The sequence below is a fragment of the Canis lupus genome (genome assembly GCF_048164855.1).
Source record: "Canis lupus baileyi chromosome X unlocalized genomic scaffold, mCanLup2.hap1 SUPER_X_unloc_4, whole genome shotgun sequence".
NCBI classification, from domain to species: domain Eukaryota; kingdom Metazoa; phylum Chordata; class Mammalia; order Carnivora; family Canidae; genus Canis; species Canis lupus.
The window spans coordinates 43,566-56,307 of NW_027326466.1; the positions used below are offsets into that span (position 1 = coordinate 43,566).

Sequence of the window (12,742 nt, forward strand, 5' to 3'; positions counted from 1 at the left end):
GATTCTGCGCTCTCTGCTGCTCCATCACTCTCTGGTGGAGGCTGCTGGAGCTCGCCCCCTTTTGGCTCCCCCGTATCTTCCCATGTATCGCCTCCCTTTTGCCCCCCCCCCCCCCCCGCCCATCTTCCCATGTATCGCTTCCATTTCACTTCTCCACACCTCCTGTCTTGCAGAAACTGGATGCTTTTCTCTTTGTAGAGTTGCAGCTATTCTTTTTGTAGATCTCCGGTTCAGTTCTCAGGGGTTCAGAATGATTTAGTAGCTGTCTCGCTGAATTCCGGGGACCAGAGGAACTTAGGTCTCTCAACTCCTCGGCCACTTTGGACTCCCACCTCCCCCCCCCCACCCCCACCCCACCGCCCTGTGGTCTCATTCGGCCAAATGGTTGGGGAGAAGTCATCATCTTAGCAAAACTCCTTCAAACTAAAGAAAAATATGGGCATTGTTTTCAATTAAATGTCCCACGCTAGTGCTCCTGGATGTAAATGCTAGAGGAGAAATCCACCTTGAAAGAACGCTTAAGCCAAAAGCACTCATATAGCAGCAAATATCCTGAATAAGTATATGCATATTCAAAATCGTAGTGAACGAAACGGACGAGAGGCGGTGCCCAGTGAACAGAAATCTGCCTTAACGTCAGAAAAATCTTTCAACTGTATTTGGGCAGCCCTGGTGGCGCAGCGGTTTGGCGCTGCCTGCAGTCTGGAGTGTGATCCTGGAGACCTGGGATCGGGTCCCACGTCGGGCTCCCAGCATGGAGCCTGCTTCTCCCTCTCCCTCTGCCTGTGTCTCTGCCTCTCTCTCTGTGTCTATGAGTAAATAAATAAAATCCTTAAAAAAAAAAAAAAAAAAAGAAAAATCTTTCAACTGTATTTATCTACATTAACAAAATAATGGAACTAAAAACATCTGATCACGACTGGGTATAGAAGACTCCTTTGAAAGAAATTCAGCACTAGCTAATGGAAAAAGCTTCTATCAGAATACGATGAGGAAGGAATTTCCGTTTTCATTTCTGTGCAACTAAAACCTCACTTAAAAAAAAAAAGGAAGTCTTGGGCAGATACTTGGTCCTGGAGAGCCTGGATCGAGTCCCGCATCGGGCTCCCTGCGTGGAGCCTGCTTCTCCTTCTGCCTGTGTTGCTGCCTCTCTGTCTCTCTCTGTGTGTCTCATGAGTAAAGAAATAAAACCTTAAAAAAAAAAAAAAAGAAAGAAAGAAAGAAATGAAAGTCTTGAAAAACACACACAGAATAAACAACGTCCGAACAATAAATGAGGAGAAAGCCTTGGGGGACCCTGAAGACTGCTGAGCTGGATATTGAGTCTGGGTTGGGGATGCAGGGAACATCAGGGATGTGGGGAGGGAATGCAGCCTGCATCAATGCAGATGACAGGATTGATAGGCGGAGCAATTTCCAACTTCTGCTTCTGCTTCCCAGCATAAATCTGAGGCAAGGCCTCAGAGTACACATGACATTAGCCCTGGGGTGCTAAGAGGACACGGGGAAAGACAGGATGATTGAGGCATTGGACTCTAGAGTCTATGCAAATAACCCCCTGAAATCATCTTAGTGGCAAGGAATGCCCCTTAAAAAAATCACTTAAGTAGAATATACAGAATCAACCTGAAATAGAGTAGGGAGTATCAAAGCAATTCACACAGTAAGAAAAGGTATTTTTGATAAAGTATATATATAGTCTACACCTATATAAATACATATACAAACGCATGTATAACGGGAACACACACGCACATACGTGTGTCGCTGTCCGTATTTAGGTGATATGTACGTACATTTGCATACCAGCACCTATAATCTGCACACCTTATACATACGCGTGCACTGGACACACGCTAGGTAGAGAGGGACGGTGTGTTTCTCCCGATGACGCAGCATGTCAGGGGAAAACTCCCTGCAGTGGGCCCCGCAATACGGGACACCCCTAGACACCCTTGCAGCTGCTCGGCCGCCCCCAGGAAACTAAACCTTTAACACGATGTCCCTAAAGTCTGGCTGCTGGCCAAGGGACCCCGTGGGAAGGGGCGCTTCCTCCCGGCCCCTGCCCCTGCCCTGCCCCGGGGCTATGGGCGCTGCGGCTGCACAGCAGGCCTGTGTCCTGATGAGGGCCTCCTGGGTGAGGACTGAGAGCCGACCTGTGCCAGGACGCTGGGGGCCGCCGAACCCTGCTGTGCCCCTGCCGGCAGCCCTGGGCCACCCCGGGACCTGCAGAGCCGGTGGGGCCCGAGCCGCAGCAACCACCCCTCGGGCGCTCAGGGACGACACGTCGGGGCCTGAGAGGCTCGGTGTAAGGGGCACCGACTGAGGTCTGCAGAGAGCCGAGGCCGCAGCCCGCCCGAGTCCAGGGCAGGAGCCCGGGGAGGACAGGGGGCCCCCGCCTTGCCAGCCGGCGCGCTTCCCTCCTCCCACCCTAGCCTGGAACTCATCTCAACCCAACGTGCTGTTAGCTGTGGGGACCCCTGGCAACGGGGTCAGGACGTGATGTGACGTGGGCCGACCTCTGCGTCAGAATTGAGAGAGAGCAGAAGGCCTCGGTGCGGGGGGTCGCACTGGGGTCCCCTGGAAGGAGGCCAGGCCCGGGCCGGCGGCAGCCAGGGGAGCAGGTAGCCCCGGGAGGGGGCTCGGAGGGCGGGGGAGGGGCCCCGGAGGGCGGCGGGGGGGGGGGGGGGAGGGGGGAGGGGGGAGGGGGGAGGGGGGAGGGGGGAGGGGGCCTGCCGGGAACCCCGAGAGAGGACCATGACCGGGGGAAGGCGGGGCCGCGGCGTCGAGCTGAGGCCTGGATGCCGGGGCCTGGGGCAGTGGCCTCGGGTCCCCGGAGGCAGGACGGGACCCGGCCCTCCCCGGAGCGGGGTGAGGACCTGAGGGAGAACTGCGGGGGTCCCCCGGGGTCCCCCACCCCACCATCATGCCTCAACCCACGGCCCGCCCTCCCCGAGAGAGAGAGAGAGAGAGAGAGAGAGAGAGAGGCACTGGGCCCCCGCCTCGGGGCTGGGGGGCCGCCCTGGGGAGGCCGGACACACGCGGCCCCCGGGGAAATGCGCCTCGGGGGGGGTGGGGGGTGGGGGGGGGACCCGAGCCCAGGGAGCTCAGGAGCCCATCCGGAGGGAGGTTTGCCAGGGCCTGAGGGGGGGAGGGGCACAGGGAGTGCCTGTGGGGGCGGGGGCCCTGGAGCCCAGGACAGAGGGGACCTGGCAGGAGGTCGCCAGGGATGGGAGGCCTGGGAGGCCCCCTGGGCAGGCTGGGGACCTGCCTTCGGGCGGGCCGCCGGGCGGCCAGACTTCCACATCCGGGTCTCCCGAGAGACTGGGGGCCCTTGGCGTCAGGAGCACGGCCTCCCTGAGGGGGCAGACGGTGGACCCCCGCCCACCCTACATTGAAGGGGTGAGTGGCCCCCAAGGCAGCCCTCAGGCCCAGGAGGGGATGGCCCCGAAATCTGGGTGCCCCTCCCTGGCAGCCCTGGGAAGAGAACCCGGGGTGTGGCCTATCCCGCGGAGACCCTCCTCCTCTCCAGATCTCTGGGCTCAGGGAGGGGAGGGCCTGGGTCTGAGGGTCTGCACTCAGGTCAGCAGAGGAGGCAGGTGCCCTGCCCTGCCCTGCCCTGCCCTGCCCTGCCCTGGTCCAGGCCCTGGCGGGGGTCGAGGTGAGAAATGAGGGGATGCCTTCCTCAGCAGGATCCCTGGGGACCAGGCCGCCCCGGCCGCTTGTGTGGGCCATGGGGAGAGGCGGGACGGGTGGGCCGACTGATTTCTCTGGACTTTGGCTGGTTGCGGGGTCGGGGTAGGGGCCCTTGCAAGGAAGGTGCAAGGAGGGTGGCCTCAGGGCCAGCCGGAGAGTCTTCCCACGCCTTGCGTGGGGTCCAGGTGAAGAGCGAGAGGCGCCCCATCCTGGCCCAGAGGGAAGCTTGAGTTGGGCCATTCCTCCCCTGGTGCGTGATCCGTGATCCGTGATCCCTTATTTGACGGCACAGGATGAACCCCCAGAGACCTTTGGCAGGCCTGCCCAGAGCCGGTCCCCTGGCTTCCTCATGGGGAGGGTCGGGGCAGCCTGGTCTTGTGGGGACACTTTGGCCTCAGGACCGCAGACAGAGGCCTGGGTCCCAGGCCCTGCCAAGGGCACTGGCAGGCCAAGGAGGGGACTTGGACTGCTGGGGGCCTCCCAGAGTGCGAGCCAACCTTCCTGTGTGCACTGGGGGCCCAGGGCTGGGCTGGCAGTCTGCACCCTGAGGTGCCCCCTGCTTCCCTCCTGCAGGGGCTCCAAGAACTGGCAGCGCAGCAGAGGCCTTGGTCGCCGGCAGGAGGCCCTCAGGTCACAGAGTGAAGGAGGCATAGCAGGTCTGTGTCGCTGGACCTGGTGAGGTCCACGTTGTCTCCGAGCCTGGTGCCAGGGGCTCAACTCGCCCAGCCCAACACACAGGGGACTCCTTGTGTAGCCAATCCTGATGCGGCCCGCTCTCTGCCCTGGCACGGGGCCTCTCTTGGCCCACCTGCACCCCGACCAGCCATCCCACCGCTGTCTTCAGCTTTAGCTCCACGCCCACACCATGCCCCTGAGGCACACGAGTCAGCTCTGGAAGCTGGAAGAAGACCCGGGAGAAGCCCAGGGCCTGGTCAATGCCCAGCTGCCAGAGGCTGAGGATGAAGACGAAGTTTCATCTCCCCCCTACCTGTGTTCCTCTTCCTCCTCCTCCCCCTCCTCCTCCTCCTCTTGCTCCTCCCCTTCCTTGTCCAGCTCTGGCCTGTTCTTTGTGCCCCCAGAGGAGGGGTCTGAGACTGCCTGGAGTCCTCCCCAGAGCCCTCAGAGTGCCGGGCCCTCCCCCAGTGGCAGGGCACCCAGTGGCTGGAGCCAGGTGGAGTTTGCTGGCCCCAGTGGCCCAGAGGAGGAGATCTGGAACCCCTGGGAGGTGCCCGAATATGCGCAGCCCTCTGCCCAAGGAGGAGACACAATGCTCATGAGTGGGGCTGACCTGGTGGGGTTCCTGCTCCGCAAGTATCTCAACAAGCAGCCCACCAGCCAGGCAGAGGTGCTGGAGGTCCTCAGCCCAGATATGCAGGATGCCTGGCCCGAGATCTGGGGTCAAGCCTGTGAGTGCATGCAGCTGGTCTTTGGCGTAGAAGTGAAGGAAGTGGACCCCATCGCACACTCCTACGTCCTGGTCACCGTCCTGGGCCTCAGCTACGATGGGATGCTGAGCGGTGAGCAGGGCCTGCCCACGACCGGCCTCCTGGTGCTGCTCCTGGGGGTGATCCTCCTGGAGGGCGACCGTGCCCCCGAGCAGGAGGTGTGGGAAGCCCTGGGGGTCATGGGGGTGTTTGCCGGCAGGCAGCACGTCATCTATGGGGAGCCCAGGGAGCTCCTCACCCACGTCTGGGTGCAGGAAGGCTACGTGGAGTACCGGCAGGTGGCGGGCAGCAACCCTGCCCGCTACGAGTTCCTGTGGGGGCCCAGGGCCCACGAGGAAACCAGCAAGCTACGGGTCATGGAGTATGTGCTATGGGTTAATAGCAGGTGGCCGGTTTCCTCCCTGGCCCCGTTTGATGAGGAAGAGTGGGCCTGAGCCCCAGAGGCGGCCAGGCCCTTTCCAGCCTTTGGTGGGGTCGGCAGCTTCTCCCGCGGGATGGGCACGAAGGGAGGCATCCCTTCGGCTGCTTCTTCCCCGTGGGCGCCTCTGGGTCTCCCTGTGTGTGTGTGTTTGTGTGTTTGTTTGTGTGTTTGTGTTGGAGAAGACAGACCACTGGGCTTTCTAGGAGTGCAGGGCCAGGGCGGCTTGGGGGCAGAAAGCAGGGTGAAAAGCCACTCTGGGGGCCTGTTCTCTGCCGCGACCCGGAGATCGAGAGCTTGGTTAACATGAGGAGGCTCTTGCACATCGCTGCTCGGATTCGGGGGATTCATCAGCTTGGGAGGCTACGTGTGTCACTGACATTCCCCCCGCCCGGACCGCCGCAGCCGCCGCCCCCCCCCCCATCCCGAACTTCTGTACATCCCCCAGTTCAACAGTTAAGAGTTTCATCCTGTCCTGAAAACCAGCTGGCCAAAGTCCACCTTCGTCCCTGTGTGGGTCCCACCCGGATCCTCATCCCAGGCAGGGCACTGGGACAGAAATGGGTTGGGAAGCAGCAAGGACGGAGGGGTCAAAGGACGGGGTCGGGTCGTGCAGCCAATAAAAAGGAAAAGTCTTTTGTTCTGGCTTCCTGTGCCTCCTGGCCCGTTCATTCTGCAAGGGCCCAAGGAACCCGGACCGGTGTGCTCCGGCATGGGCGGGGGCCGCGGAAAGGGCGAGAAAGGGCCCGCCGGAGGCCAGGGGAGCCCTGCTGGCGGCTCCCTCACGGCCACACAGCAGCTGAGCTCTGCTCCCTGCAAGGCCCTGTGTGTGAGCAGTGAGGACACGAGGGGCCCGGGGACACGCCGCCTTCGGGGACTGTGTAGAGGCCGCCGTCCGGCAGGGAGGTGGGGAGGGGTGTCCTGAGGCCTGCGACAGCCCCAAGGGGCGAAAGGGTGACGGGGGCGGCGGCTCCCGGGGGCAGGCTCTGCAGGGTCCAAGGCCCCGGGGCCCGGGGGGGCTCTGTGGGCAGCGCGACTCCTCGTGTGCAGCTGAGGAGCGAGCAGCGGGCGGGGGACGGAGGCCGACCTCCACTCTGCCTCCAGGTCGGGAAGCGGGGACCTGAGGCTTGTGGGGGGGCGGGGGGGACACGCGCAGATTGCCTGGCGTGGCGGGAGGGCGGGCCCAGGCCGGCCAGAGTCCCTGACCTCCCAGCCTGAAGGAGGGCCCCGCCCACCTGCTCCCCCCCCCCCGACCCCCCAGCCTGGAGCCCATCTCCGCCGGACCCACCTGCTGGGAGCGCTGGGGACCCCTGGCACGGGGTCCGGATGTGAGGTGGGCCGACGTCCGCCTCGGAGGTCTGAGAGAGCGGAGGGCCTCGCGTGGGGGGTCGGATTGGGGTCCCCGCCGAGCGAAGGCGGGCAGGCCCGGGCTGGCGGCAGCCAGGCGAGCAGGTAGCCCCGGAGCGGCCCGGAGGGCGGCTGGAGGGGGCCTGTCGGGAATCCCGAGAATCCACGCGGGGGAAGGCGGGGCCGCGGCGTGGAGCTGAGGGGTGCCCGGAGGCAGGACGGGCCCGGGCCCTCCCGGAGCAGGGGTGAGGAGCTGAGGGAGAACTGCGGGGGTCCCCCACCCCACCTTCATGCCTCCACTCCTCCCGGAGAGATGGAGGCACTGGGCCCCCTCCTTGGGACTGGGGGGCGGCCCTGGGGAGGCCGGACACACGCGGCCACCCGGGAAATGCGCACTTGGGTTGTGGGGGTGGGGACAGGACCCCACGGAGCTCAGGATCCCCGTCGGAAGGGAGGTTTGCCGGGGCCTGAGGGGGACAGGGGCACAGGGGTTGCCTGTGGGGGCGGGGTGGGAGGGCAGGGACACAGGTGCACAGGACAGAGGGGACCCGGCGGAGGTCAGGGCCCACGCTAGAGGGGCCCCCGGGAAGCCGCGGAGGAGTGGGATGGGGCCAGATGGTGGCGGGGGGTGCTGCAAGCCTGGCACAGCCAGGTACCCGAGAGCCTGAGGCCTGGTTTGGTGGGAGCAGACGCTGAGGGGGGAGGGGAGGGAGGGTCCCGGGGCTAAGGGGAGGCGAGGGATGGACCCTGAGGGGGACAGAGGGGACCCGGCGGAGGTCAGGGCCCACGGTGAGCCCGGGAAGCCCGCGGGGGAGCGGGATGGGGCCGGATGGTGGCGGCGGGTGCGGCAGGCCTGGCACATCTGGGTACCCGAGAGCCTGAGTCCTGGTGTGGCGGGAGCAGACGCTGAGGGCTGAGGGGAGGGTCCCGGGGCTAAGGGGAGGCGAGGGATGGACCATTGACAGGGACAAAGAGGACCCCAGTAGAGGGTCGCCAGGGCTGTGAGGCCCCCGTGGGGATGGGTACCTGCTCTCACGTGGGAGTATGGGTGCTCAGACTTCCACATCCGGGCCTCCTGAGGCACTGGGGGCCCCTGGCGTCAGGAGCAGGGCCTAGGACACGTGGGCAGAGGGGAGGGCCCCGGGTGGTGCTGGGAATCCCGGTGAGGATGCAGAAGAGGCCCGGGGGACCCCGCACCCCAGCCCAGAGTCGGCCCGGGAAGGTCGTGGGGGGGGGGGGATGGGAACACGTGGTGAGGCCCCACTTCTGCATCGGGGCTCTGAGAGACCAGGGGGCTGGTGTTCAGAGCAGGGCCTCCCTGAGGGGGCAGACGGTGGGCCCAGGTCCTGCTGGGTTCCTGGCGAGGATGTCCATGGAGGACGGAGGGACCCCGCACCCCAGTCCACAGTCAGTCCCGGGAGGCAGGCCGAGTGGAGCCAAGCAGAGGCCTAGGCGCCCAGGGAGCCCCGCCAGCAGGGGTGGGGAAGAAGGGCCCAGGGAGCCTGTCCCCCGCCCCCCAGCTCAGCCCCCTCTGTGAGCCCTGGGAAGCCCCCAGGCTGGGTCATGGTCCTGATGGAAAGATGGTCACTCCCTGTCCCCGGTGGGGTCCGGGAGGAGGGGAGGGCCTGGGTGTGAGCGCCCTGGCCTCCGGTAGTCTGCCCGAGGGGCCCAGGGTCAGCTAGGGCTGGAGGCGAGGATCCCCGAGGGACTGAGACCCCCGAGGGAGTGGGTTCCCAGGGAGCCCGGAGCACCACGGCCCTGCCCCTGCTTCAGCCTCGGGAGGCTGCCGGGGGTTGGACGAGTCCCGAGCTGCGTGGTCGCTTGCTTATGTGACAGGGCCTCCCACACCTGTGGCGGTTGGGCTGGAGCACTGCCTCCAGGGTGTGGGCTGCGGTGGGGTCAGGTGGAGTGGGAGGCAATGGCCCACGTGTGGCTGGTGGCCAAGGCCAGGACTACAGGGGAACTGCAGCCCTAGGAACGCAGCCTAGAGTGGGTCCTGGGAGCCCCCAGGGCCCGAGGACCTCCTGGGGCGTGCCCTGGCTTGCCAGCCAAGTCTCCTAGAGCCTGGGGAATTGGAGGAAGGAGCAGGGTTGCAGACTGCCCAGAGCCGACCCGGGGCCTGAGGGGATTGAAGGTGAGGACCAGAGGGAGGACTGACGGACCCTGGGCCCCAGCACGTGCAGTCCAGGGAAGAAGGAGGCCCCTGTGCAAGATGAGCCCATGCTACGGTCCTGATGTCCACCTCTGAGTGTTAGGGCCTGAGGGCTTGTGCTTCAAAGTAGCAGGACCTCGGGGTTGCTTGGTGAGGGTGTGTGTGGAGGGTGTATGGCCAGCGGGGAGTCAGGGTGAGGACCTTGGGGACGTCCTGGCTGGCCCCACCTGGCCCATGAGCCAAGAAGCCAGTGCAGTGGAGTGGGGCCCTGCCCTCTGGGCAGCCCACGGAGGATGGGAGAGATCTGGCCCTCAGTGGAATGCTCACTTGTCCCTGGGGCGGGTGGGGGCAGGAAGGTGGGCTGACCTGGGGTTGGTACGGTCTTGGTGTGAGGGGCACGTCTCCTCTATGGGAGGTTGGGGGCCCGGAGGAAGAGCAGGCCCTGGCAGGATAATGTTTCAGGGAGCGGAGGGCCTGGGCCTGAGGGTCTGGACTCAGGTCAGCAGAGGAGGCGGGTGCCCTGCCCTAGCCCTGGACCAGGCACTGGCGACAGTCGACGTGACATATGAGGGGATGCCTCCCACAGCAGGATCCCTAGGGACCAGGCCGCCCCAGCCGTTTGTGTGGGCCATGGGGAGAGGCGGGACAGGTGGCCCAACTGATTTCTCTGGACTTTGGCTGGTGGGGGGTCGTGGCAGGGGCCCTTGCAAGGAAGGTGCAAGGAGGGTAGCCTCAGGGCCAGCCGGAGAGTCTTCCCAGGCCTTGCGTGGGGTCCAGGTGAAGACCCAGAGGTGCCCCCATCCCAGCCCAGATGGAAGCCAGAGCTGGCCCATCCCTTATGCATGATCCAGGAAGAATCCTGGAGACTTTGGCAGGTGTGGCCAAGGCTGGGCCCCTGGCTTCCTCCTGTGGAGTGTTGGGGACCTGTGATCTTGCAGGGACAGTTTGGCCAGAGAAGGACAGGGCCGGGGCAGTCTTTTGAGAGGCTGAGGAGGGGACTCCCCACCTTGACTGCAGGAGACCTCCCAGAGAATGTGGCAGCCGTCCTGTCCACACTGGGCCCCAGGGCTGGGCTGGCAGTCTGCACCCTGAGGACCCTCCTCCTTCCCTCCTGCAGGGACTTCAAGAACTGGCAGCAGAGGCCTTGGTCTGAGGCGGGGGTCCCTCAGGACACAGAGGTGAGGAGGCGCGAGCCAGAGCCACTTGGCCAGGTGAAGTGCACGCTCTCTCTGAGCCTGATGTCAGGGGTTCTCCCAGCCCAACACAGGGGACCCCTCTGCAGGGGAGCCGGGCACGGCCCCCTGTCAGACCTGGTACCTCGGGGTGTCTTGGCCGGGCTGCCCCCTGACAAGCTCTCCCAACTCTGTCTTCAGGTTCAGCCCGAATCTGACACCATGCCCCTGAGGAATAGCAGCGAGCTTTGGAAGCAGGGAGAAGACCTAGAGGAGGCCGAGGGCCTGGGGATGCCCAGCTGTCTGGGGCTGAGGAGGAGGAGGAAGGGGAGGAGGAGGCTCCACCTTCCCCCTCTACCCCATCTCCCCCATACCACCTATCTCATCTCTCTCTATCCTCCTCCTCCTCCCCCTCCTCCTTCCCCTCCTCCTCCCCCTCCTCCTTGTCGTCTTGCCCTTCATTGTCCTTCTCTGGCATGGTCTTTGGCCCCCCAGAGGAGGGGTCTGCTACTCCCGCGGCCCTGAGTGCTCCCCAGAGCTCTCAGAGTGCCGACCGCTCCCCCAATGGTGGGGCAGCTGGTGGCCTTGGCCAGCCCGAGCCTCCTGGCCCCAGCGGCCCAGGGGAGGCGGGAGATGAGGAGCCCTTGGTGGAGGGCAGTTTCCGCATGAAGACGGCTGCCCTGGTGGTATTCCTGCTCCTCAAGTATCGCAACAAGCAGCCCACCAGCAAGGCAGAGATGCTGGAGGTCTTCACCCCAGAATACCAGGACGACTTCCCCGCCATCTTGAGCCAAGCGTCCATCTGCTTGCGGCTGGTCTTTGGCCTAGACGTGATTGAAGTGGATCCCAGGGAGCACTCCTACGTCCTCAACCCCATCCTGGGCCTCACCTGGGATGGGATGCTGAGCGATCAGTGGGGTATCCCCAAGACCAGCCTCCTGGGGCTGGTCCTGGGGTTGATCCTCCTACAGGATGGATGTGTCCTCGAGGAGGAGGTGTGGGAGACTCCGGGGTTCACAGGGGTGGCGATGGCCAAGAGCACATAGTCTATCGGGAGCCCAGGGGCCACTTCACCAACGTGTGGGTGCAGGAAGGCTACCTGCAGTGCCGGCAGGTTGCGGACAGTGACCCTGCCCGCAACGAGTTCCTTGGGTGCCCAGGGCCTACGAAGAAACTAACAAGTTTCCACCGTAGCCACGTGAGTGTGCAAAGTAGTGGCAATGAGATGTGATCCTGCCTTGGAAGCACCCACCCCACAGCTGGTGGGCACTTGGGGGCATTCTGTAGATGAGCCGCTGTGTCCCACAGAGAGGGCCAGTGGGCAGTCCTTCCTGCCACCTGACCCTTGGGTCTCCAAGACACGGCCATCAAACCCCTCAGGCCCCGCACGAGGTTCCTTTGGGAGGCCATCTGCCCGTTGCCCAGTGGCCGGGCCAGGATTGCGGGCGTCCTGCTCCTGGGGTCCAGCTGGCAGCCCCCATAGCCCCTGCTGCCTGCCCTGTCCTGTCTCTCCTGACCGTGGCCTCAGCCTGCAGACCTTTGGGCTTGGTCCTGTCTCCCCACTGCCAACTGCTCCCTCCCCAGTGCTGCTGCTCACGGCCACTCATCTTGCTGTCGGGGTCCCCAGACGGGGATCCCCTCTGCCTACCTGTGTTCCAGGGGTGCTGACCAGGCTGTGCCGCCGGCGGTGCATGTCCTAGGGGCCGGTAAATGACACTCCTAGCTGGTGACCCTGGCGACTGTGCCAGGTGGATATTCTCAGAGAACTCCTGGGTCATAGCCATAGTTCTGTGAAGCTGATGTCCTCATGAAGGCCACTGTGAGGTTGGCTCTCTGAGGCTGAGGCAGAGATGGGGTGTGTACCTATCAGCCATCCCCAGAGCTGCCGGGACCCTAGGGTCCCGAAATGGCACTTTGAGCAGAGGAAAGTGTAGTGGGTGACGGCGGTGGTAACCAGGATGCTCCCCCACACCCCGCAGGTCCCCAGGCTCACATGAGGATTTTGTAAGCAGCCGGGCAGGAGGGCCTTTGGGTCCCCAGGAGCCAGGCACTGCAGAAGGTCGGTTGCCCTACGAGAGGGGGGAGGAGGAGCACATGCCATCCTGAGGCTTGTGGCCTTGGCACAAGTCCCAGGAGCAGGCCCAGTGGGACAGTCCTGGGGGGAAGTGACTGCTGGGGCCCGGGGTTTGATCCAGGCCACCATGGACTGCTGACACTGAGCACTCAGGACGCCTGAGCACCAGCATGTGGGTCCTCGGGTAGGCATCTCTGGGATGCCAGGTCCTGTCCCACATTATCTGTATTCACACACAGCGGCCAGGTGTCTGGCAGTTGTCAGCAGGCCAAGGTGGATTATGCATGATGTCCCCTGTCCCCAGCAGGAAGTCCTGACGTTATGCAAATGCCTGAGCTGGTGTCCTGACAGGCTGGCACAAGGCACCTCAGCCATGGTCCTGCTCCTCAGGAGACCTCATTGCCGAGTGATGGCCATGCCTACTCTGAATGCACCCCC

The 12,742-nt window shown here is 64.1% G+C and overlaps 2 protein-coding genes and 1 long non-coding RNA gene across 3 annotated transcripts; 2 read left to right on the forward strand and 1 right to left on the reverse strand.

Moving 5' to 3' along the window:
* Positions 1-372: 372 nt before the first annotated feature.
* LOC140629699 (uncharacterized) lies at positions 373-2,573 on the reverse strand. Its single transcript, XR_012027507.1, has 3 exons — positions 2,157-2,573; positions 1,068-1,191; positions 373-809 (listed from the first exon to the last, which is right to left on the reverse strand). It is a non-coding gene; the product is annotated as an uncharacterized lncRNA (long non-coding RNA).
* LOC140629698 (melanoma-associated antigen 8-like) lies at positions 2,477-6,208 on the forward strand. Its single transcript, XM_072819259.1, has 2 exons — positions 2,477-2,624; positions 4,270-6,208. The coding sequence occupies exon 2, from the start codon at positions 4,562-4,564 to the stop codon at positions 5,573-5,575; it is 1,014 nt and encodes a 337-aa protein (XP_072675360.1). The 5' UTR covers positions 2,477-2,624; positions 4,270-4,561; the 3' UTR covers positions 5,576-6,208.
* Positions 6,209-10,174: 3,966 nt separating this feature from the next.
* LOC140629704 (melanoma-associated antigen 10-like) lies at positions 10,175-11,276 on the forward strand. The gene is made up of 2 exons (XM_072819274.1): positions 10,175-10,236; positions 10,432-11,276. The coding sequence occupies exon 2, from the start codon at positions 10,707-10,709 to the stop codon at positions 11,274-11,276; it is 570 nt and encodes a 189-aa protein (XP_072675375.1). The 5' UTR covers positions 10,175-10,236; positions 10,432-10,706.
* Positions 11,277-12,742: the final 1,466 nt, after the last annotated feature.